We start from the raw sequence: 25,529 nt of genomic DNA on the forward strand, positions 1-25,529 counted from the left end.
AAGCACCTTCACCACTCACGCTCTTGGTTAGCTTTTTCTTTTGATCTCTGTTCCCCTACCCACAATAGTATGTTGCTTCCAGAATGGGATTCTGCCTTCGAATGTTGTATGAGTCGGGAGGCTAGTCTATCCGCTTCCCTTAAGACCGAATGGAAGTTCCTAACTTAGCTGAGAAACCTGGACAAGTCTTCTTTGATTTCAGCCTCATCCCAAGGCCCATGAATGTTTTCTTTAAAAAGCTGCAGGCGAATGAGGTAGAAAGGGCAGAGACAAGAGATGGAAACCAGCAGAAGGGCAAAGAGGATGGCTCCCACAGCACTAATGGACAGCAGGCCTCCCAAGGCTGAAAATGCAAAAAGCAGTGTGACACCCATGTAGCTACGGGGAGTACATGCCTTCAGTTTCTTCTGCAACATGGGCCACAGGGCAAAAATCTGGATGGCAAAAGTCAGCATGATGAAGGCATGCAGGGAACGGGGCAGGCATGAGGCAAGGCAGACAGAAGCAAAGGTGGCCATGTTCAAGGACAGTGTGCTGGATACAATGGCAGCATTGGCACCATAGTCAAAGAAAATGAGGCAGCCTAAAAGCATGAAGACTGACATGGCATAGATGGTGTCATTGCTGACAGACTCCGTCAGGGTCTTCAGCACTGGGGAAGAACCGTAGGTGAAAGTAATGAAAATCAGGGCACTCTTCAAGTCAGCCCACCGGGTCCGCCCTCTCTTCTTCCGTCCTTCACCTCTGTCAATGAGATCAAACAAAACATAGCCAATCAGTGAAGAAGCCAGGCCAGTCCCAGAGAGCCATTGGGGGGCCAGAAGGCCCTCATCCATATACCACCAGATGACCACAAACACACAGACACTGCACACTGCTGTATCACCACGTTCGACTCGAAGACCACAGCCCGGTACTGGTATTTCCGGGCGTAGATGTTTTTCCGGAGCTCTTCCAGGAAACGCCGGTCCACGTGGTTATCGGGAAATGGCTATCGCTCGTACAAGACCTGCCACTTGGCCTGCTTAGTGTCAGCTACAGGCTGGGTCCCCATTACCCTCTCCCTCAAACTCAGGCCAGCTCAGTCTCCCTCGCAGAAGTCCACGTGGTTCTTGTTCCTTACAAAGTTCTGAAATAAGACCTCTCTGGAAATCCCATGCTGGGTGGTGGCTGATACTGCACCGACCTTCCCTTGCTTTCAAAGGCAGCAACCCAGGCTAGGCCTGCAACAGATGAGTTTGTTCTCTGAGGCAGGACAGTACGGCCAAGTTCCTGCCCGCAGTTCCTCAGGCTGCGCGGCCGGAAAGGGCGGCCGCCCGCCTCCTTCCCCATCCGGGGCGCCAGGGGTTGCTGAACTGTTTTCTTTCAAGGCCCAGATTTTGGTTTTGCTCATGTTCAAGTATTATGAGAACAAAACCTATACCTCAGAAAATTAAAGAGAAAGCATTATTGGCAATTCCTTTATCTAAATTGAAAGTAGAGATGACATTACGCATGTAAGAAGAGGAGACGTGAGACTTAGCCCTATTCTCCTAAGTTGACAGTGTAGCTCTGGTCTCTGCGTTCTTCTGACTTTCCTGCCAGCCTTGCTAAAGAGATAGGAAGTATAGGATATCTTTCTTCTCATGTTTCTCACACTTAAACTTCTAGTAGTTGTCAGGATTAGGTTCAAATTTAGCCTGGTATGCAGAGCTCTTCATCGTATATCAACAACCTGCCTTTCCATCTTCCAGCAATCCACCTTTCTTGTCAGTCATCCTCAGCTGTTTTATTCTCCTTTCCTCAGGTGGGCCTTGTTTCCTATTTCTGCACATGGGCAAGCTCTGTGGTATCTCATTTTTTTGTTTGTTTGTTAATCCACATCCTATTTGTCATTAGAGATTCTGCTTTGAAGAATTGATTTTCTCTGTTTCTCATTTCAGTTCTTCTCGGTGTCCGAATGGGGATTATTGTTCCAATAGACGGTTTCAGAGAAAACAGCATGCAGATGTGGAAGTCATACTCACAGAAAAGAAAGGCTGGGGCTTGAGAGCTGCGAAAGACCTTCCTTCGTAAGTTATGTTGTAATCATCTTTCATTTCCTTTTTGTGTTGTTGAAGTTGGTTAGCTACTTTGTAGGAAGGAAAATAACGTGTCTATTATACTGAAGTTTAATAATGTTTATTGTGTAGAATGACCACCTGGTAACTAGTTTAAAAAAATTTTTTTCCCATTTCTTTTAGGAAATTAAAAAAAGAAAACAAAAAAAACTCCTCTGTCTCTGTATATGAAGAGCATTTTGTCATTTGTGACATTTGGACCAGATGGGTCCTTCTTTGTATGACAGTTACTTTTCCTTTAATTCCAAGCAGTTACCAGTGTTTGCTGTAGACCCCCAGAATCACTATGAAACTGTAAGGATTTGGGACAGAATTGATTAGTTAGTTTATATAAAACTGAGTTGGAGAGGGGGTGCCTGGGTGGCTCAGTCGATTGTCTGACTCTTGATTTTGGCTCAGGTCATGATCCCAGCGTCGTGGGATTGAGCCCTGTATTGGGCTCTGTACTGAGTGTGGAGCCTGGTTGGGAGTCTCTCTCTCCTTCTCTTCCTCTCCCCTCCTTGTGCTCTCTTTTTCTCTCTCTCTAAAATTAAAAAATAATAATAATTAAATAGATAAACCTTGGAGTAAGAGGGGAAGAGAGTATCTGAGATGATTGAGGTAGGGATTAAAAACAATTAATAAACATTTATTGAATGAGTAAATGTTGCTTTCTACCTAATTCCTGTAACTTTTTTGTACATAATGCAATAAAAGGTTCACTTTATTTTCTACCATATTTAGTGTTTCCTTTAAACAGTAAGTTTTTTATGGAAAGCATATTTAAGTATCATGAAAGATGAGTACCTTTTTCTTTAAATATATACAGATTACATGTGTTTATGATTGAAAAAGTCTTTTAAATATGTAAAAGGAGTAAAGGAAGAAAATAAAACTGTTTCTTAAAGCTTTCTTAAGCTCCTCACGAAGAACCCTGCTTTGGTAAAATACCCTAGACTGGATATTTTCAGGTTTCCCATATTTTCCTACTCCTTTAATTTCCATATGCTAATGGTAGTGCTGGTTTCATAAATTTTTAGTTCGAAACTGTGTAGATGTTCACGAATAGAGTATTCATTCCCGTTGAACAGGGACATTGTCCGATATACATAGGATGAGGAGTTCTTTGGAACAAATCTGCTAGTTAGTGTTAAATATCATGACATTCTCTCTGTATATTGTACCTGTTTCTTCTCTACTGAAGATACTAAATAACTGAGGAAAGACTGGTCAGGGGTGGAAGGTAACTTGAAAGAAGCCAAGGAGAGAGATTAATCATAATTACTGATAAATGCTAGAAAAAACTCACAGAGAATGCAGTCAGAGAAAAGATGGGTTTATAAATTTTTTTAAGTTTATTTAAGAGCGAGAACGAGCAGAGAGAAGGGGAGAGAACAGAATCCCAAGCAGGCTCTGCACTGCCAGTGTGGAACCTGATGTTGGGTTTGAACTCACAAACCTGTGAGATCGTGACTTGGGCTGAAATCAAGAGTTGGATGCTTAACTAACTGAGCCATCCACGTGCCTCAGGAGAAAAGATCTGCTTGACCTTTGACATCATTAGAGGTCTTTGAATAAAGGCAGTAGAAGGGCTGCTGTATTTAAATTATCTTTTTTCTTAGAACATAAAGCCTCTAATATTTCAGTGCCTCCTGATTTCTTCAGAGCTGTTTCTCAGCTGTGAATCACTGTTTTCATGGCATTGTAAACCAGATTTGAGTGTTTGTTTTAATGTCTAGTTAGGGCAAGGATACACATTTTGATAGTATGTATAAACATAAAAGCATCTTGGAATCAACATTTTTTTTTTTAATTTTTTTTTTTCAACGTTTATTTACTTTTGGGACCGAGAGAGACAGAGCATGAACGGGGGAGGGGCAGAGAGAGAGGGAGACACAGAATCGGAAACAGGCTCCAGGCTCTGAGCCATCAGCCCAGAGCCTGACGCGGGGCTCGAACTCACGGACCGTGAGATCGTGACCTGGCTGAAGTCGGACGCTTAACCGACTGTGCCACCCAGGCGCCCCGGAATCAACATTTTTAAAAAAGTATTAGGAAGGAGAAAACCTCAGTTAGATGTTAGGTACTTTACATATATTTTAATTATATCTTGTATAAGACCGTATTTACTCTTTTCAATATTTCCTTAAATCTATTTTTTTGCATAGATATATGTGTTTTCCATACAGCTCCTAGGCAGGAAGTGCTATTGTTTCCCTTTTGTTTTGCCAGGAACACCTTTGTCCTGGAATATTGTGGAGAGGTACTTGATCATAAAGAGTTTAAAGCCCGGGTAAAGGAGTATGCACGAAACAAAAACATCCACTACTATTTCATGGCCCTGAAGAATGATGAGGTGAGCGGCACAAATGTATTTGCTTTGAAACAGATCTGGAAATTGTTGAGTTTGGAAGGGTCACTGATACAGACTGATCTTGAAAATAAATTAAGTGACAAAAAAGAGGGACAGAATAGTATATATAGCTTTTCTTTACAAAAAGGAGAGAGGGAGATGTTTTTGTTTACAAAAAGGGAGAGGGAGATGTTTACATATACATGTAAATGTAAACCTATGAGCTTCATATTACAACTCTTAAAAATTACTGATACCCCTAGAAGAGTTTTTTTAATGTGGGTTATATTTGTCAATACTTACATAAAAATTAAAGCTGAAAAATTGAAAAATATTTGTTAAACCACTTTAAAGTAACAAGTCAATTATATGTTGACATAAATAACATGTTTTTATGAAAATAATTTTCAAAATATTTTTGTTTTAGTGAGGAGTGCAACTGTTTTACATTTTTACAAATCTCTTTAATGTCTGGTGTGATAAATTTTAGCTAGATTCTTATATCTGTCTCTACATTCAGTCCTGGAAAACCTATTTCTAGATCCTACCCCAGACTTGCTGAATCTAGATCCTACCCCAGACTTGCTGAACTCTGGTGGTGGGTCCAGCAGGAGTTTTAACATGCTTTCCAGGGAATTCAGATACACATTCAAGTTGGAGAGATCCTGCACTGTGATGTAACATGCACTTTAAAATGGAGTTTTATACACATGAAGTGAGATTGGAATATAAGAGGATGTTAGAAGTAGCTAAAAGTAAATGGAAGAGACATTGATAGATATGGAGATCGTTTTGCCTGTAAGATGTTTATAGTTAGCAGATGTCCCAGAGGAAGTAGTTAGATATTTGTCACTTGGATGTGTCTGTATGTGAAAGAGGAGGCGGGGTTGGGCATGCAGATCTTACATTTGCCTAATGCCTTTCCTTTGCAAAATATATGTATATTTTAGGTCTCATTTTTATCTCTTAAATGATCCTTTTCCCTAGATAATAGATGCCACTCAGAAAGGAAACTGCTCTCGTTTCATGAATCACAGCTGTGAACCAAACTGTGAGACTCAAAAAGTAAGTTGAGGTAGATTTAGAAGTTTGGATCTTTGTTCAAGATTGATGTTGTATTAATTTTAGAATCCATATCAAGGCTTCCCATGGATTTTATTTTTAAATCATTTTAATTGTTTTTTCCTATTGTTAAAAATCTTATTTTGAATTAAGTTCAGATTTATAAAATAATAGTGCAGAAACAGTACAGAGTTCCATATATCATCCTTCACCTAGCTTCCTCAAAGGTTCACATTGTACATAGCCATTATACAGTTATCCAATCCAGGAAATACTGTTAACTATTAACTAATCTAAAGTCTTTATTCATATTTTGCCATCTGTCATTTTTCTGGACTAGGATCCAATCCAGGAACTCCCATTGCATTTAATTGTCACCTCTCTTTGCCCATAAGTTTTAACTATTATTTCAAAGGTGCCAAAATACAAAACTAAAATTGAATTCTGATGAAGTCCAGTGTGTACTATTCAGATTTTTATCAGCTCTTAATCCAGGTGCCAAATTTGGCTGCTTTAATAATGTAAGGGGGGCTGAATGGCCACAGATAAGAGAGATCATATATCATGTACATGGAGTGACACTGCTTCTCCTCAACAAGGCCAGACTCCGGGTCATGCTCCTCTCTTTGTCCCTGTGCCTGGCACATAGTTGATGCTTGATAAATTCATTTATTGAATTTGGTAAAACATTTTGAGATAATTTTAGTACTCTCTCTAATTTGTGTTTTGATCTTAGATTAAAAAAAAAAATACACACACACAAACGTTAGAACATTGGTTCTTTCTTAGGCTAAGAAAGCTATGGACCCACACCCTAGAAAAGTAGTATCAATGGTTCCCTCTCATATTATAATAGTGCTTTCGGGGCGCCTGGGTGACTCAGTCGGTTAAGCGGCCGACTTCGGCTCAGGTCATGATCTCTCGGTCTGTGAGTTCGAGCCCCGCGTCGGGCTCTGTGCTGACAGCTCAGAGCCTGGAGCCTGTTTCAGATTCTGTGTCTCCCTCTCTCTCTGACCCTCCCCCGTTCATGCTCTTGTCTCTCTCTGTCTCAAAAAATAAGTAAACGCTAAAAAAAAAATAATTAATTAATTAATTAATAAAATCGTGCTTTCAACTCCTGGATATTTTTTTTTGTCCTTTTGACCTGTATACTAATAGATCTTAGATACGGCTCTTCTGGGAGCCAAGCCATATAACGAATAGGGGAACACACTCCATGATCACTTTATGTAAGTTCTGTTCTAGTTTTGTCTGCATCTGGTGGCCATGTGTCTATCTGTGAGATTTCCACTTGTACTGTGTCCCTTCATCTCTTTAAGTCTGGGGATTTTCATCAGTAATGTGCTCAAAAGATCTGAACAGGAGCTCTGCAGTCGAGTTACGTCTTACATGTTCTGGAACCACAAGTTCTAACCCCTGTGTATTTACTCCCATTTTAATTCTTGAGTTTTATGCAGTTGTTGTCATGCTTTTTTTCCCTTTCCCTATACTCAGTCATAGGACCATTGCTTTATGAAATTAAACATTTGGCATCATTCTTTCCCTGGTTCCATGCCTCACCTTATCTTGGAATATAGTTACTTTTAACATAATAATATGAATTTGCCAGTAACAGTCAATGACACCAAGCATTCTCTATCTGCTTATTTTTAGTACAAGTGAATATTTACTGTGTGGAAATGTGTATTAAGACAGGTATAAGTAGCAGTTACTTTTATTAGAGACAAATTATAGGTGATACTCAACCTGGTAGTTTATTAAATAAGATTAACACTTAAATACGGTAGTTTACTTCAAGAAAAAAGTTTCCTATTTGCTATTTGGTAAAGTCTTCTTAATTGTCAAAAGAGGCTCATGCATTATTAAGGCAAATGATCTTTAAAGAAAAACACACAGATTAATCGGTTACAAATTTCTTTTCTTTTAAAAACAACTTCTCAGTGGACTGTGAACGGACAACTGAGGGTCGGGTTTTTTACCACCAAATTAGTTCCTTCAGGCTCGGAGTTAACATTTGACTATCAGTTCCAAAGATATGGGTGAGTATTGTTTTTATTCTGTTTCGCTGCTTCTGGTGGGGAAATGGACTGTTCAGATACAGAGATATAAAACTTTGATATGAATTACTAAGAAGTTATATGGGGATGCCTGGGTGGCTCAGTTGGTTAAGCATCTGACTTCGGCTCAGGTCATGATCTCGCAGTTTGTGAGTTTGAGCCCACACCGGGCTCTGTGCTGACAGCTCAGAGCCTAGAGTCTGCTTCGGATTCTTTGTCTCCCTCTCTCTCTGCCCCTCCCCCACTCACGCTCTGTCTCAAAAATGAATAAAGGTTAAAAAAAAAAAAAGTTATATGTACCACCAGTTCTTTACTTTTTCAGTTTTCTGTGTTTTTTCTTACTGTGACATTTCCAGCCATTAAAGGATTTGTACAGGAACTACATAATTTTCTTCTGAATTTCATGCTGTCTTATTTATATATTTATGTTTCTTAAGTAATTAGAAAACCCTTTAAATTTTGGAAATGTCTACAGTGTGTGTATAAGTGTGTATTTATCTGTCAGTTATCAACTCATGACTAATCTTTTCTCATCTGTACCACATTGTACTATGAAAAATAATTTACGTTCTTTTGAACCAAAATAATAACTGATACAATAACAGTGAATACCCCTAGCATCTATATTGTGGTTTCACAGAATCCCACTAAAAGGAACAGGGTTCCTTGGAGAAGTGTCTGATTTCAAGTTAAGACAGGAATTAGACAAGGGGATTTTGGTTTATTTTGTCATACCAGAAAACCAGTTATGAAAGATTAGGAGATTCTTGTCAAAGGGTCCCAGGAGCTAGCTTTAATAGGCTCTTAAAACAGTGGGAGAAGGGGGCGCCTGGGTGGCGCAGTTGGTTAGGCGTCCGACTTCAGCCAGGTCACGATCTCGCGGTCCGTGAGTTCGAGCCCTGCGTCAGGCTCTGGGCTGATGGCTCAGAGCCTGGAGCCTGTTTCCGATTCTGTGTCTCCCTCTCTCTCTGCCCCTCCCCTGTTCATGCTCTGTCTCTCTCTGTCCCCCCCCCCCCCCAAAAAAAAACAACAAAAAAAAAAAACATGGAAAAAAAAAAAAGTGGGAGAAGGGTGCCTGGGTGGCTCAGTCGGTTGACTTTGGCTCAGGTCACGATCTTGTGGTTTGTGAGTTCGAGTCCCACAAGGGGCTCCCTGCTGTCAGCGTTGAGCCTGCTTTGAATCCTCTGTCCCCTTCTCTCTCTTCCCCTTCCCTGCTCGTGCTGTTTCTCTCTCAAAAATAAGTAAACATTAACAAAAAACAACAACAGTGGGAGAGTTTTCATTAACACTTAAGCATTGAAAGGATAATAACTGCAGTGGTTTGAAACGTATGATGTAAAAACCATGAGATTTAATGATACTTTAAAAATAAAACTGCATTAGTCATAATAGAAGGGAACCAATTCATGATTTTTATAAAGTAGCTTAAAAGTCAGAAAAGGGGGGAGAAAAATCAAACACTTATCCTGCTTTCCCCAAGTGAATTCTACTTCAGGTTAAACCAAATAGTTGATGAGAGGAAGTTCTTCTTTTGGAGGTTCTTTTGTGCTAATGAATGAAGTAGTAACGGTATCACCATGTTGCGTAACCTCGTGAACTAATGCATCAAGGCAGTGACCTAGCGTTCCGGGGATGAGTGCAGACCAGGTTCTGTGTACAGCTCCATGCTTTCTCCCTCTTACTTTTGCACTGTCCTATTTGAAGGAAGGAAAACTGCAGGTGCTGTTTGTGATTCCCTGCTCTATTTATTGAATAATTTATTTTTATGCCTTTGATTGCTACCATCATAAATTAAATCTATCAGTTTCCTTTTGGTATAGTTCTTCTTGCTTTTCTCAGGTAGTTGTGATCGCAGAATAAATAAATGGCCATGGTGGTTTGTACCCAGGCCTGTAGAGTTAGGCCTGTGTTGTTTCTACCACTTTTCCTGAACTCCACGGTTATATTTACTTATTACTAAATTTCTTATTAGAGTCTCATCCTTAAGTGGTGATAACTTTTAATAATCATGTGTTTCCTTTTAAGTATCCTGTACATGTTGAATTTCGTATCTGTGTACATCTATTTGTAAGAATATATTTGTTGTTCTTGGTGCCAGTTAAATATTTACATATGAGAGATGTTGAACTATTTAAGCAGTTTTGTTCTTAGCTCAATATATATATGATCTCTTATTTTTATACATTTTACACATGTCTACCTTTATATATCTCTTTATGCACATATAAGTATAAAAATCCTTAATTTTTATACATGAGTAGATACTCATAAAATGGAGAAATTACTCGTTAACTTCTTGGCTAATTTTGTCTAGCTAATAAAGGAGGATTAGAAAGAGAATATTTTCTTAAGAGCAGTTTTCAGGCATTTCCATTAAATGGTATTAGGTTTGTTGGAGTCTTTTAAAATAATTGTTTTTAGGCTGAATTGACTTCTTTCTTGTATGTGATTGTTAGGTTGTTGACATTTTTATGTGGTGTACTTTCACGTAACTGACATCTTTCCTATGTTCCTTGAACAGAAAAGAAGCTCAGAAATGTTTCTGTGGGTCAGCTAATTGCCGAGGTTACCTGGGAGGAGAGAATAGAGTCAGTATCAGAGCAGCAGGAGGAAAAATGAAGAAGGAACGATCTCGTAAGAAGGATTCAGTAAGTGTTTCTTTCATCCCTTTTTTTTCAACTTTTACCATATACCTTTAAAGGAGGGAGGTAGCTTTTCTGATTAAAATTTGAAAAGCCAAACAACAGAGAAATTCAGAATCAGAGGAGACCATTAGAGAAAGAAGTATGGTTGCTTTTTTTTTTTTTTTTAATGTTTATTTTTGAGAGAGAGTGCGAGCAAGTACAAGCATGAGAGGGGCAGAGAGAGAGGGAGAGAATCCCAAGCAGGTTCCGTGCTGTCAGCGCAGAGCTTGACAAAGGGCTTCAGCCCTATGAACTGTGAGACCATGACCTGAGCCGAAATCAAGAGTTGGATGTTTAACCCACTGAACCACCCAGGTGGCCCTGGTTGCTGTTTTTATTTCAGGTTCATAGAGATTAGAATTAGGTGTTGCTAAGAACTACTGAAGTCATATTGAAAACAATGGACTAATAGTTTTTTTTGGAGCCTGTAAAACTCCTAATCCTACGTACAAATAAGATGTTTATCTATTAATTTACTTAAGTCTGATCTACATTCCTAGTCTTTTAATGTTGGTTTGTTTTTTGTTTGGAACTCTTAAAGTTTGCACGTGTTCTTACAATCTCTGAAAACCCTCTTTGGAGGGGTGTAAGGTGAGTTTTGAGAGGTAATAGGCAACCCAGGAGTGAAAATGAAATAGTGAAAATGGTCTTTTTTAAAAATGGTGATTGAGGGGTGCCTGGGTGGCTTGGTCGGTTAGGCACCCGACTTCAGCTGAGGTCATGATCTCACGGTCCATGAGTTCGAGCCCCGCGTCAGGCTCTGTGCTGACAGCTCAGAGCCTGGAGCCTGTTTCGGATTCTGTGTCTCCCTCTCTCTCTGCCCCTCCCCTGTTCATGCTCTGTCTCTCTCTGTCTCAAAAATAAATAAACGTTAAAAAAAAAAAAAATTAAAAAAAAAATGGTGATTGATAACCTTTTTTCTACCCCAGCTCACCTCAGTTACTACGGAGGAAGGAGCTATCTTGTTAATCAAGGGACTCTTAACTGGGACAAGAGCTTCACATTAAAAAAAAAAAACAAAAAACCTTTTTTCTGAGGATTCCTTCACCAGAATAGCGTTTCTCAGCCTCCGAATCACCTGGCAGGGTCCATTGTGAAAAAGCGCATTTCTGGGTCCATCCTCAGACCTGTGAATCTTAGTGGGGGGGTGGGGTGGGGACTGAGGGGGTTAGCAAATTCCCCTGTGATTCTTTAGCAGTTAGCTCATGCCTGAGGTTTTCAGGAACTAATACATTAAGAATTACAAATGCTTAAGTTACATATAAATTAGTGTTTAGATGAGTAGATAGAAGGTGTATAGGGTGAGGGGATAAAAGTATAATGGCTAAAAGGTGATGTCATTAAGCCCAAATTAAATTCTGTAAGAACCAGAAAGCATTGGAAAGGGCAGTTGAAAAAAAAGGCCATTTAAAAAGTGCCAAAAAGGAAAGCTTCAACAAATGGCCATGGTGGTAGACCACCCAAGACGAACACATGTTCTTTTGAGCATTGTGTGTACTTCCGCTCTGTTTTTGGAGAGCATATACTCTGTAGCAGTGTGCCAGACACTCAGCTCAGCTTTTGACATATGACTCATTTAATTCTCATAGCAAGCCTTGAAATTAGGTGCAAGGATTTTACAGATGAGAACACTGAGGCATCACCCAGTAGGTGATGGTCTCTGCTCTGGTCTCTGCTCTTGACCATTGTGTTGCACTGCAAATTGTAGAGAATAATTCTATCTTCTCCCAAGTTGGTGACCATTGTGGTCGGTCATAACAGCCAACATTTCTGCATTTTAAAACTTATTAAGTTGTTTTGTATAGAATTTTAGAAATGGTATAATATGTACATTTCTGCAATTTGCTTTTTTTTACTCTTATTTTAAAATTTGATCCACATTGACTTATATATAAACATATTAAAAAAATTTTTTTAATGTTTGTTTATTTTTGAGAGAGAGACAGAGCACGAGCGGGGAAGGGGCAGAGAAAGAGGGAGACACAGAATCCGATGCAGGTTCCAGGCTCTGAGCTGTCAGCACACACAATACATGATCTTGAGATCATCACCTGAGCCAAAGTCAGAGGCTTACTGACTGAGCCACCTAAGTGCCCCTATATATATAAACATATTTTTAACTGCTGTAAAGTTTTTCATCATGTAACAGTTTATATATAGCCCTCCTAATGGACACTAGTGTTTTGTTTATTTTTTAATGTGTATTTTTGAGAGAGAGAGAGAGAGACAGGGTGTGAGCAAGGGAGGGGCACAGAGAGAGAGAGGGAGACACAGAATCCAAAGCAGGCTCTGGGCTTTGAGCTGTCAGCACAGAGCCCGATGTGGGCCTTGAACCCATGAACCATGAGATCGTGACCTGAGCTGAAGTCAGATGCTCAACCGACTAAGCCACACAGGCTCCCCTGGACACTAGTGTTTTTAAGCTTTTCTCTTAATGTCATAATTTGTATCTATATATGTCTCTTCTGCACATGTTTCTTTAAGGTGTATCCACCTTAAAGGCCTGTTAGGCTTCTTGACTTGAGTATTGCAGGAAACTTTTCTCTCAACTTTGTTAAGGTTGCTTTTATTTTTAACTTATAATTGATAGTTTGTCAGAGCAGCCACAAAATAGTCATTAAACATGTTGACCTATGTTAAAATCTCCATAAAAACTTCCCTTTGGCTATTTCCTGTTCTCAAAACTTACAGAATAAACTTTTTTTTTTTTAATTTTATTGTTGGTGGGGAGTGTCCTTGTAATATGATGGTTTCTTAGGCAGTGTTACACCTCCATCATACCAATATCAGATGGCTTTCTATCTGATAAGATTCAAGAACAATCCCAAGGCACCAAAGTGTAGACATTCCTTTTCTTTGCTGATTTTTATTTTGGTAATGTTGTGTCCCATATCAGTATAGGCCTTGGTATTCTAGATGGAATTTGGTGTAGCATGAATCTAGTCATTGTGGATTGCTCCAGCTATGAATTTGAAGTTACTCTGGAACAAGAATGATTTGGATAAGATTTTGCCCAGATAGAGGAATGAGTCTGAGTTCCGTAGAGGGGTTCTTTGCCCTGGCTGTAATGAAGAGTTGAACTCAAGTTAATTTTACTTGGATTGTCTCCTACTGAAAATCCCTTCTGCATGCCTAGATTCTGAATTACAGTCAGCTACAGTTGAAAGTCTTGGGAATTCTTTTGGGTAGAGGAGGCCATGGAAGGGATAAGATAGCACAGTTTAAAATATAGTTTTGATTATTGTAACTATTAACAAGAATATGTTAATAGCATTATAGTCTGCATCCCCATATTATCCCTTGATTGGTAAACTTTTTTTTTTTTTAATTGATCTTATGATTGCATCTCTATACAGCGTATCTCCTTAACAAAACTATAAGCTCTTCCAGTTGAAGGTGATAGTTTTTTGGGGGGGATGTCACAAATCAGGTAATTAAATACTTAGCAGATGGAGGTATAATAATTCCCTATTACCTGATGATATTTGTAGTTTGTAAAGTACAAACAGTAAATAGTCTGAACCTTCCCTTAGTCTCTTTTGTTTAAGTTTGCGAAACAAATTGATAACCAGTGTACACAATAAAGAGGGCAAGAAGACACCTAAGAGAGGAAATATTTGCCTTCAACACATAACACACAAGCACTAATAACCAGAGTATATAGAGAGCTACTACTAATCACTAAGGAAAAAGCCAACACAAAAGAAAAATAGACAACATCCAGACACTTCACTAATCCAGATAGCTAATAAACAGAGAGAGATGTCAACCTCATTAATTATCAGGGGAATATCAATTAAAACTATCAGATGTCATTTATATACTCATCAGATTGGTAAAAAGTCTGATGACTTCTAGGAACAGGAGATCTCCTGCACTGCTGGTGGGGGTGTAAATGGGTGCAACCACTTTTGAAAGTACTTTGGAATTGTTTACTAAAAGTGAATGTATGTGCATCAGGAGTCACAGCAGCATCTGCTTCTATTACAAAAAGTAGAGGGGCACCTGGGTGGCTCAGTGGGTTGAGCATCCGACTTCGGCTCAGGTCATGATCTCACACCTTGTGAGTTTGAGCCCCGCGTCGGGCTCTGTGCTGACACCTCAGAGCCTGGAGCCTGCTTGTGCTTCTGTGTCTCCCTGTCTCTCTGCCCCTAACCCACTCGCATTCTGTCTCTGTCTCTCTCAAAAATAAATAAACATTAGAAAAAGTAGAAACAAGTCAAGTATCTGTTAACACTAATATAAACAAATTCATAATGTAATCCTACAATGAAAAACTGGTCATGAAAGTGCAGGAACTATGACTGCATGCAACAGCATGGAGGGCTCCTAAAATTTAAGGATGAATGTAGAATGAGCATGACACAAAAGTTTTGTCCAGTATGATTTCCATAAAGATGAAAAATAGACACAATTATTTAGGGATTTATACACAGATGGTAAATCTGTTTTAAAAATCAGACGATGATTTCCTAAAAAGTTAGGAGAAGAGGAGGTATTAGAACAAGGGAAGGGCCCATGGAGCACTTCAGGAATGCTGACAGTGTTGTTCCCCCACCCTGCTTTTAACCTGCAAGCTGGTTGCATGGATATTGCTCACCTGTTTGTTAAATCTGTTTGTTTACAGGTCATTTATATACTTTATGTGTGTTGTATTTCATCAGAAACTATTAAAAATTCTTAGACTCATTAAAGATAGTTCATGGCCAAAAGGACTAAAGTATTTAAATAAGAAAGAGTAAATAATTTCTTGGATTAAGTACTCAATAGAATGAATTTTTAAGTGCTATAGAATTATGCATATATGTATAAATGTTCAATTATCAGTAATTTATTAACATATTCCTTAATCATTTTTATACTTTTATGTTAGCTTATAGTTACTTCAGATCCTTTCAGGTAGGTTGTGACCCATAAATTAAAAATAAATATTTGTAGTAAATGTAAATTAATGAGAGCGGTCAGTTGGTCCCCTGGCTCCCTTCCTCCCAGGTACCCCAGAAGTTATTAATTCCACAATTGATTGTCCACTTGAGTACCCCAAATTATGGAAGCTGTAGCATGTTACTGGGATTGGCATGATAACTTTTAGGTATACAATACGACTATTAATCTTATAATTGTAGTGGGAATGTTCAAAGGTTCTTCACCTTCTGTGTTGTTTGCAAAATTTTGTTATTTTTACTTTAGTTTCTACATTTTTACTGTTTATTTCCTTAAGATAAGACTGCTACTGTTTTTATATCCCAGTGGAGCTTTCTATGGTATAGTATCTATTCGATAAATGTTTATTAAATGAAAAATAAAATTAATTTATGTGAAAACGAACAATGAAGCAAAATGTTCCATTTTGTCTCTTAAATGTTCAGAGTTATAGAATCCTTTCATGCCTAAATATGAAAAGAAAACCCCATCGCTTAGTCCAGTAGTATTTGCATCTGAAACTCTGTCCAAAGTGAGGTTCTGGTTGTTGCATTGGGGGTGGGGGGGGGAGAATGTGGAATTTTATTTAATTTTTTTTATTTTTTTAAGTTTATTTATTTATTTAATTTTTTTTTTCAACGTTTATTTATTTTTGGGACAGAGAGAGACAGAGCATGAACGGGGGAGGGGCAGAGAGAGAGGGAGACACAGAATCGGAAACAGGCTCCAGGCTCTGAGCCATCAGCCCAGAGCCCGACGCAGGACTCGAACTCACGGACCGCGAGATCGTGACCTGGCTGAAGTCGGATGCTTAACCGACTGTGCCACCCAGGCGCCCCGTTAAGTTTATTTATTTTTGAGAGAGACAAGGAGAGTGAACAGGGGAGGGGCAGGGAGAGATGGAGAGAGAATCCCAAGTAGGCTCTGCACCGTCAGCGCGGAGCCCGGTGCAGGGCTTGAACTCACAAACTGAGTTCATGACCTGAGCCGAAACCAAGAGTTGGACGCTTAACCGACTGAGCTACCCGAGTGCCCCGGAAAGTGTAATTTTAAAGCCCTTTGTCTTTCCTGCTCTAATCCTCTAGAGTTTGGGACATAGGAAGTTCTATATTTAGGATATACAGGAGAAAAACATCCTCAAGGAAATGGTCTTGGATTAATATTTAACTATAAATTGATTTTTCTGTGTAAATACTTAATCTGTTCAAAACATAAATGATACTGGAAATGAGAAAGGAGCTTTAAATGTACATTTGGAAGGGATAAAATGAATTTACATTTCTTCATCTCGCAGATAGCATCTCATGTTTTCTTATTTATTTTTGTTCTTCACCATTATGTTATGTGAAGTTTGTGGTATCATATAAAAAGGAAGTGTTCAGTGCATTGCCTAAAATTGAGATGATTAAAAGTTATGTAACAGAAAATTTCCTCAAGATTCTTCTCTTTCGGATTTGCTTTCGTCTATCAGCACATTCTGGACTTCTTTCATCTTAGACCATGTCAGTTTAATGCCATCTTTGTATCTCTTCTGCATCGGTCGCTATCTTGTGTAAATTTTGTTCTGTTATTGCTCCACTAATTATTCTCAAATTCCATTTCAATCAGATTATTCCCCTTTTTTTGGATTCAGTAATAGAGCTCTCTTGCTCAGTCACATCAAATCCAGATTTTTTTTATATCACCTCTGAGATCTTCCGATCTAACAAGCCTTCCTTTAAATGAGGCTTTTCTCACTTCCTCACCACACGCATTGTCTACTCCAGCCAGGTGGAGCTAGGCACTATCCTAATTTTCCATTTCCCTGTGTTCATGATTTTCCCTCTACTTCACTCTCCCCTTTATCTTACCTCCTGCTAACCCTGCTTCTGTGAGTCCCCTTCTGGTGACTCATTCTAAACCGATGCCTTCCTTCTTAGGCCTCTAGGTTTTTAACATTTACATTTAATGCTTCATTGTTTGTTTTCACATGAATTAATTTTATCTCCCCCAGAGTAAGTTCTGTAAGCCATCTTTATACCTTTTATAACACAGCTGGAAAACAACTGTTGGTAGGTTGATTTGTTGTTGTTCCCCCATTATTTAAATGTAATATTTGAAACACGCAGAGAATAGATGTAAGTTATAAGGTATAATTATAAAAGAACGTCTCTGCTTCTTGCTCCCTGCTTAGCCCCTGGAGAACACCAGTGTTTGGAATTGTATCTTACCTCCATTGCCTTTTTAAAATTAATTTTGCAGACATGCATCTATAAAATTTTTGTTTCTGAGGCTTACAAAAACAGATTCATACAGCATGTAATCTGGAAGTTTTTTCATACAACATTATGTTTATAGGATTGATGAATGTTGTTGCATTTGGCTGCACTTTATTCCTTTCACTGTGGTAGAATGATCCGTTGTATGAACATGCTGGTTTATACAACCTGGCTACAGATGTTTGCATTGTTGGTAGTTTTTTGCTATTATAAGGGCTGTGCAGTGAACATTGTTTGGACTCTTTAAGTACACATGTGGAGAGGTTTCTCTAGGGTTTATTCTTAGGTGTGCAGTGCTAGGCATAGGGGATACAAATATTTATTTTTGAAGCCAGTGCTTTATTTTTTTCCGGCATGCTTTTCACCTAACAGTTTGTTGTTTGTCTCCCAAAAAGGGCAGACTTTTGTTTTGCTTCATTGCAATGTCTTTAGCACCCAGGATTATATTTGACATATAATAAGTAGTTGGTAAATATTTGATGAGAGAATGAAATGCTTTTCAAATTGATCATACTAATTTATACTTTCATCAACAGTGCATAAAGTGCCTTTTGATCCACATCTTTGCCTAGACTTGATATTATCAGACTTCTTAATTTTTTTTTTCCTGGGTTAATCTAGTAAATCTAACATGTTTTCTCACTCTGGGTCTAATTGCATTTTCCCTATTACTGACAAAGTTGAGCATCTTTTTTAGGCTGTTTGATTCTTAGATTAGTGGGGTTTGTTGTTTTTGTTGTTTTTATAACCAGATATTTTTCTTTGCTGTGGCAGGTGGATGGAGAGCTAGAAGCTCTGATGGAGAATGGTGAGGGTCTCTCTGATAAAAACCAGGTGCTCAGCTTATCCCGGCTAATGGTTAGAATTGAAACTTTGGAGCAGAAACTTACCTGTCTTGAGCTCATACAGGTGAGCTCTTTGATACTAATTTGTTTTTTATTTCTGAGTTTGTGGTGGGGCATCTAACTTTAAACCGTTTATTTTTTGTACACTTTTATTTTGCATCAATCAAAACAAAGTTTCTGGGTGTTTTGTGAATATAAACAAAAATTTTATTCCTCTTTGTGGACCCTTTTTAATGCTGTGTTTGGTATTTCCTACCCCAACCCACCCCAACCCCATCCCAATACCCTGCATCTTGCTTCCCTTCCCCCATGGAAGAACACGCATTCACAGTCTTGCCTGAAGTCCTTTCTGGAACGTCATGGGCTGTCTTTGTTGTGGATCTGGATGGCAGAGCTAGGTGATGGCCGGGAAAGTAACCAGAAGCTTCAAGAAGAGGTCAGTTCACATTCAACTTGCTTGTTTTTTAAAACCACTATATAGATTACTTAGGTTGAGCGATGATATCAGTGGTAATGAATCTAGCACTATATTTACTACTGGTATTAAATAATTTTATTATCTTAGTATCATTCTTGTAACTATAACCTTTACTTAAAACTTGCTAGTAGTGAGTTTGCCCTATGGCTATAGAATCCCTATAGTTGATATTGTGTAGCTGGGAACTGTAAGAGCAAAATACAATATCATAGTTGAGTGAAAGATCTAGTTCGTTGCTAAAGCCATAGTTTTAAACAGATAGGAAGCCATATGAAACTTAAATTCTGGTGTTCTAAAAAATTAGTGAAGAGCTGACTTCTGGATGACCAGAGTAAGAACATTTTGAGGAGTCAATAAGTGTTTTAAAGATCTAAATAAATGTTCATTGCAGCATTGTTAGTGGAGTTGTGATGTTTATACCTCCCCATGAAATAAGCAATATTTTTTAACCTAGTCTAAATGTAGTTCTTTTTAATATAATACCAAAGTGGGGCGCCTGGGTGGCGCAGTCGGTTGAGCGTCCGACTTCAGCCAGGTCACGATCTCGCGGTCCGGGAGTTCGAGCCCCGCGTCAGGCTCTGGGCTGATGGCTCAGAGCCTGGAGCCTGTTTCCGATTCTGTGTCTCCCTCTCTCTCTGCCCCTCCCCCGTTCATGCTCTGTCTCTCTCTGTCCCAAAAATAAATAAACGTTGAAAAAAAAAAAAAAAATTTTAATATAATACCAAAGTGTTGCATGTTACGTATAGAGAGAGAGAGAGAGAGATAATACCAAATAATGCACTTTTAAAAACATCAGGAATAAGCAAATAAGTGGTTATCTTGCCTCCATTCTTCTCCCAGGAGATTTGGCAATAAGTAGAAGTTGAGGAGGACTTGGGGTAGGTGGGTGGGTTGGTTGGTTGGTTTCTTTCTTTCTCTCTTCCTCCCTCCCTTCCTCCTTTCTTTCCTTCCTTCCTTTCTTCCTTCAAGATCTAGTTGACTTTATTAAATGATTTATGAATTGGGCAGCATCCTATCGAGCAAGTGGAGGGGAACTCCCTATCCTTGGGGTTTCTGTAGGACTACATTAGGGAGTACTTTAGAAGAAATTCTTGGATTTCCGGATGGAGGGGATGATTATCTCTGAAGAGAGAGTCTCATTTTGTTAGATAGCTATTTATCAAAAGCTAAACGAGGTAAGTAATATCTGCATTGTTTTGTGTGTGTATGTGAGACATCATTTAAATATATGTTGTTGCATAGTTCCCAAGCCTATATCACAGTCATTTGGGAAACTTTTTAGAAAAAGATACCCAGGATGAGGTCCACTAGCGTATGTATATATACGTGTGCGTGTGTATATACACATACATACACACACACACACACACACATGTATATATGTATGTGTGTGTGTGTGTGTGTGTGTGTATGTGTGTGTGTGTATTTTTTTTTTTTTTTTTTTAATCTCAGGTTTGAGAAGCACTGGTGGAGGATATTAATTGGTCCTGTTTAATATTGTGAGCAGTTACCTGCCCACATTTTTATTTTTGCTGGTCAGTCTTAAAACAGTTTTCTTTCCTTTTTGGAGGAAAATAATATTATGACATTTAAATCCTTCTGTAGTTATAAAGACTTTGGTCTGAATAAGACAGTAAAGAAACCCCGCTGCTCTTGCAAAAATGATCTGAGTCCCATCCAGAGGTTTGAAAAGTCAACTGTGTAAAGTGATGAGATTTTTTTTTTTTTATTGTGTTTAATCAGATTATAAAGACTTTGGAACACTTACCCATTCCTACTAAAAATATGTTGGAGGAAAGCAAAGTACTTCCAATTATTCAACGCTGGTCTCAGACCAAAACTGCCATTCCTCCGTTGAGTGAAGGAGATGGGTATTCAAGTGAGAATACGTCACGTGCTCACACACCACTCAACACTCCTGATCCTTCCACCAAGCTAAGCACAGAAGCTGACACAGATACCCCCAAGAAGCTCATGTTTCGCAGACTTAAAATTATAAGTGAAAATAGCATGGACAGTGCAATATCTGATGCTACCAGTGAGCTGGAAGGCAAGGATGGCAAAGAGGACCTTGACCAGTTAGAACACGTCCCTGTAGAAGAAGAGGAAGAGTTACAGTCACAACAGCTACTCACACAACAGCTGCCTGAGTCTAAAGTTGAGAGTGAAATCGCCATGGAAGCCAGTAAGCTACCCATATCTGAACCAGAGGCTGATGTTGAAATAGAGCCTAAAGAGGGCAATGGCACGAAACTGGAAGAAACTATTGCTGAGGAAACACCATCCCAAGATGAAGAGGAGGGTGTATCTGATGTGGAGAGTGAGAGGAGCCAGGAACAGCCAGATAAAACAGTAGATATAAGTGATTTGGCCACCAAGCTCCTGGATAGTTGGAAAGACCTAAAGGTAAGGAAACATTTCTGTTTATTTTAACCTGAATTACTCAGGTCTAGAGTTCCACAAATCTTAAGTTGAATTACCTACTTTTCTAGCTATACATATATTTGAAAAACGGAGTACCATCTCTCTTACTGATAACTAATTACAAATGTCTCAAATCTTTTAAACCTTGGCAAGAGATATACCAGCCAAACTAATATACAGATATCCCCTTTTCTTCATTTAGAAAAGCATATCGCAGCAGTGACTTCAGTTTTGTTTTTTTTTTTTTTTTGTAGTTTTTTAAACATTTACTCATTTTTTGAGAGAGACAGTACAAGTGGGGGAAGGACAGAGAGAGAGGGAGACACAGAATCCGAAGCAGGCTCCAGGCTCCCGGCTGATCACATAGAGCCCAATGTGGGGCTCAAACTCACCAACAGTGAGATCATGACCTGAGCCAAATTGGACGCTTAACCAACTGAGCCACCCAGGTGCCCCAGTGACTTCAGTTATTTAAGTGCACCTTACATTAAAACCAAAACCAGAAATACGTTGAGTTACAAACATATGATTCTACATTTGAAAATTCTTTGTAAGAGTGTATGTAAGAAAAAAAGTCAGTGTTTAAAGTAATTGGAAATTAATATATTGGATTAACTAGAAATTAATTTTTAAAAATTAACTATAACTGGAAAACCAAGGTAATTCAGCAACTTCTTATCAAAAATGATTGAACACAAATATCTATTCCAGTAAAACAACTTTATATGGAGCTAGTTGGTGTTCAGTTCCATTATTGTTTCTGAAATAGGCCTGCCTTTAAATGCCTACTTCTTTGGTCAAAAGATGTTATCTAGAGGAAAATAGAGAGGTGTGGAACCCTTACGCCTAATACGTACGTAATCTGTCATTAAAGAACGTAGCAAGTTGTACAGGGTTTGCTTTGCAGAAAACTCAGTCTGGGTCTTGGATAAACACAGAAGTGAATAACAGGATGAGCCTAGGAGAGATGTGATACATTTTGATTGTAAGCGATCTGTATCTGGGATTCAGGTCTTGAGGACCCTGTGGGAACAGGTTACTTCCTAGCTTCTATTTTTCTGTTCCTTTCTTCTGTCAGAAGTGAAGCAACCAGATAAACCAGCAGTACAGGTTTATTTGCAGTAAGATGGACAACTGAATCCTACCTGTCCCCAATTATGATTACAAAACTCACCCATTAGATCCTGCGATTTGACCCATATGGAACTGACCTCACACTGAACAAAAGGAGTAGTTGATTGGTTGTGCACTATTCTTACTTCCGGCATTTGTAATTTGCTGTGTTGAGACTCTTCTTTAAGTATGGTGTGGTTTCAGTTCTCGTTGACCTGTTTGCTACTCTTGCACCACTTAGAGTTTATTGTTCCTCAACCTTATTAATAAACCTTGTGAAATCCTTCCTTTTTATAAACCTAAAAGGAAGAATTCATAGTAAATCTGCTTATGATACAACACGTGAACTGCAGGAACCAGAATTGCAGTTAAAAGAAAGAAATGCTGGGATGGTCACGTGGGTGGACCTTCATTTAAGGCCTGCTTTGTGAGGGCACAGGAGTGTGGAAGAAGTCCCTCTTGAGTTTGGAGGCTAGTACAGCCTGTGGCATGACTGGCTTCATAAGGAAGGTGGAAATGGAGACCTGTACTCGAATGGGCATAGAAAAGGCCTTACAGACATAGTTTTACAGAGTGAGAATGGGTGGCAGACCCAGTAGTTCACTTTTGCCTGATAAATCTCTGGTTGACATAAGTTTAAAAAAATGAGATTTAAGCATCATTTCTTTAAAAACCTGTCTCTTCTTAAAACCTGGAAAAAGTAATACTTTCGTTTCTCTCTATGGTAGTTTTTTATTGTAATGGTAGTGGTATGAATTACTCTCTGGGATATCCTTAACTCAGTTAGCTGTAACTGGTCATTTAAAGTCACACTCTAGACGTTTTTGCGTCCTACCAAATTATTTCTTCCCCTGCTTGTCCTCGTTCCTCCTGTCTGAAAGATCAAAGCAGTTGCATAGGACTATGTAGCTTGATGATCCTTTTGACTTGAGGCTCAAAATTTTATTCATACTTAAAATATATCCTTCTTAACTTTCATACTTTGGATGTATCCTGATTCTTAGCATCAAGGAAGCCATTGAATGAGATTTTCCTTCTTCAAACTTTAGTTTGCTCTGGAATCATTACTCACCTAGAATTGCATGACTGAGAAATGTTGTCACTTGACTGAACTGTGATGTTTTGTTACACATTGGTGCTGGGGCTCTTAATTCATCTATCATTCTGTTTAACATTTACCATGATTCTAATTCCAAAACTCTGATTATGGTTGTCAAGAAAAAAAGAAAGAAAGAAAGAAAGAGAGAAAGAGAAAGAAAGAACTTTAGCCAGCATTTAATCAGAACATTGAAATCAGAAACCCATAATTTGAACATGTTTTAGATAAACACATGGACTTGATGTGATTACACTATACCCATACTATCCCGGCATTGAAAGAGTTAACTACTTCTGTCTGACTTCCACCTATGTATTCAAGTAGATGTTGGCAGAAAAGACAATGTCTTATTCAACCAACCTTTATTAAGCACCTATTGCCAAGCACTGGGTTAGTTGCTGATGTTAATTCCAAGATCGTACTAAAAAAAGCATTACTCTAAGATTGTGGTTATGTTGGCCACTCCAAGCTTCCCTGACCTTCTGGGGCCACTGTAACATTGTTGGACATGTGTTCCACTTGGCCTTTCTACACATTGGATGGAGTGAAGAACTGAAAGAGGTTGCTTCAGATCCTTAATCTTGATTTTTGCTGTGAAGGCAGACCATAGGGATCATCAGTAAATGAAAGAGGGTGGGAGGGAAGGGAATGAAGCTTCATGAATTACTCTTTGTCCTCCCAGATCTGATGATGATCCCCCTTGTAACTTGAACCATTTCCATCTAGCTTCTCAGGGCAGCAAGGAGCTTGTTAACATCACCAGCTGACCATGTGTCTCCTTTTCTCAACTCCATTTTCAACTTCGTGCTGAAGAAAAACGAGAACCTAGCGTGCATTCTGTGAAGAAACAGGAAGATGGTTGGGAAGTTGGATGATGCATGAAAAATATAATAGGTGAAAAGAGGACAGAGGTGGTTAACTCACTGGCGCCGGCGTTATTTTGGTGCGTCCATTGCCGACAATGGATGTCGTTCCGGGAAAATCCCGACTCCTGGCGAGAAAGGATTAAGTGAGCTACTTTTTCTATACCTCTATACACAGGACTGCTGCCATGGCTCCACAGGGCTTGCACATTTTGACTCCTAAAGTAGACCTAAACAAGAAACATCACCTAACACATTGCTACTACACATGAGCATGTATTTTCACGTACAAATTTATCGGGCTACATTTTCAGCAGGGACATGTGCATATATTTCTATTTGCAAAAGGAATTACTGTACATCACCCCTCATGCTGAAAATATACCCTAGACTTCACAGGGCAAAACAGTTGGTTATAAGTGGTGATTGATTATAACTTGACTGGAAAATCCTCATTCATTTGGATCATGAGAAGAAGAGGTAAGGTTCCTGTGAATTTGGCAGTTTTTTTTTTCAGTTAAACACCCAGTGGATTATGATGGCTAGTGATTCCAGAGCCTCTCTTGTAAACACTTAGACTGCAGGATATGCATCTCTCCTTATAATGAAATCTGGGTAGTTACAGTTACACCTGGTTTAGATGATTTAGGGGCACCATTCTGTACATGTGATAAGTTGGACTATTCTTAATAATACTCTTCTTCATGTTTATGTCAAGACTATCTTTAATTCAACAAACATATTATTTGCCTAGAAAGTCAAGCATTAAACTCTTTACAGAAAGTTTAAATAAAACATAGGGTTACTCAGCTGAAAACGTTTAAGTCACTACTTGGAAATTCAGTCTGTAACTGATAACCTATGTGGAATCTGCTATGCAACATTTCAAAATGAAATTATGTACCCTGGGTTTCTGTAATAAATTTCAAAATCTTTTGTAGAGATTATTCTGTATCCATAAGGATCAATATTACCCTTTCCTTTAAAATACATTTTTTTTTTTAACATTTATTTATTTTTGAGAGAGAGAGACAAAGCACAAGCAGGAAGGGGCAGACAGAGAGGGAGACACAGAAACTGAAGCAGGCTCCAGGCTCTGAGCTGTAAGCACAGAGTCTGACACGGGGCTCCAACCCGTGAACCATGAGATCATGACCTGAGCCCAAGTTGGATGCTTAACTAACTGAGCCACCCAGACGCCCCTCCTTTAAAATTTAGAATTGCCCCCAAAGAAGCAATCTTAGATACAGCTACATTGAAAGTTTTTTTTTTTTTTTTTTTAAGTTTATTTA

General features: G+C 38.8%; 2 protein-coding genes across 5 annotated transcripts in view; one reads left to right on the forward strand and one right to left on the reverse strand.

Moving 5' to 3' along the window:
• The window catches only part of SETD2 (SET domain containing 2, histone lysine methyltransferase), a 127,240-nt gene that overhangs the window by 40,954 nt on the left and 60,757 nt on the right, over positions 1-25,529 (forward strand). For 2 of the 4 annotated variants that reach the window (XM_086698371.1, XM_086698372.1), the window contains exons 5-12: positions 1,923-2,051; positions 4,311-4,434; positions 5,419-5,496; positions 7,435-7,532; positions 10,072-10,198; positions 18,190-18,324; positions 18,577-18,696; positions 20,482-21,144. In XM_086698371.1, the coding sequence (XP_086554497.1) occupies positions 1,923-2,051; positions 4,311-4,434; positions 5,419-5,496; positions 7,435-7,532; positions 10,072-10,198; positions 18,190-18,324; positions 18,577-18,696; positions 20,482-21,144 (1,474 nt within the window). Of the gene's footprint in view, positions 1-1,922; positions 2,052-4,310; positions 4,435-5,418; positions 5,497-7,434; positions 7,533-10,071; positions 10,199-18,189; positions 18,325-18,576; positions 18,697-20,481; positions 21,145-24,100; positions 24,384-25,529 lie in introns of all 4 variants that reach the window. The other 2 variants (XR_015248405.1, XR_015248406.1) reach the window with 2 other exon arrangements.
• Positions 115-851, reverse strand: LOC147583621 (phosphatidylinositol N-acetylglucosaminyltransferase subunit C-like). The gene has a single exon (XM_086698379.1). The coding sequence runs from the start codon at positions 834-836 to the stop codon at positions 165-167; it is 672 nt and encodes a 223-aa protein (XP_086554505.1). The 5' UTR covers positions 837-851; the 3' UTR covers positions 115-164.

The sequence above is a fragment of the Puma concolor genome, chromosome A2 (genome assembly GCF_028749965.1).
Source record: "Puma concolor isolate L17-30 chromosome A2, mPumCon1.1.hap2, whole genome shotgun sequence".
NCBI classification, from domain to species: Eukaryota; Metazoa; Chordata; class Mammalia; order Carnivora; family Felidae; genus Puma; species Puma concolor.

Bases quoted from the DNA above. Each gene is read 5' to 3' on its own strand.
- LOC147583621 (XM_086698379.1), bottom strand. From the start codon at position 836: ATGGATGAGGGCCTTCTGGCCCCCCAATGGCTCTCTGGGACTGGCCTG.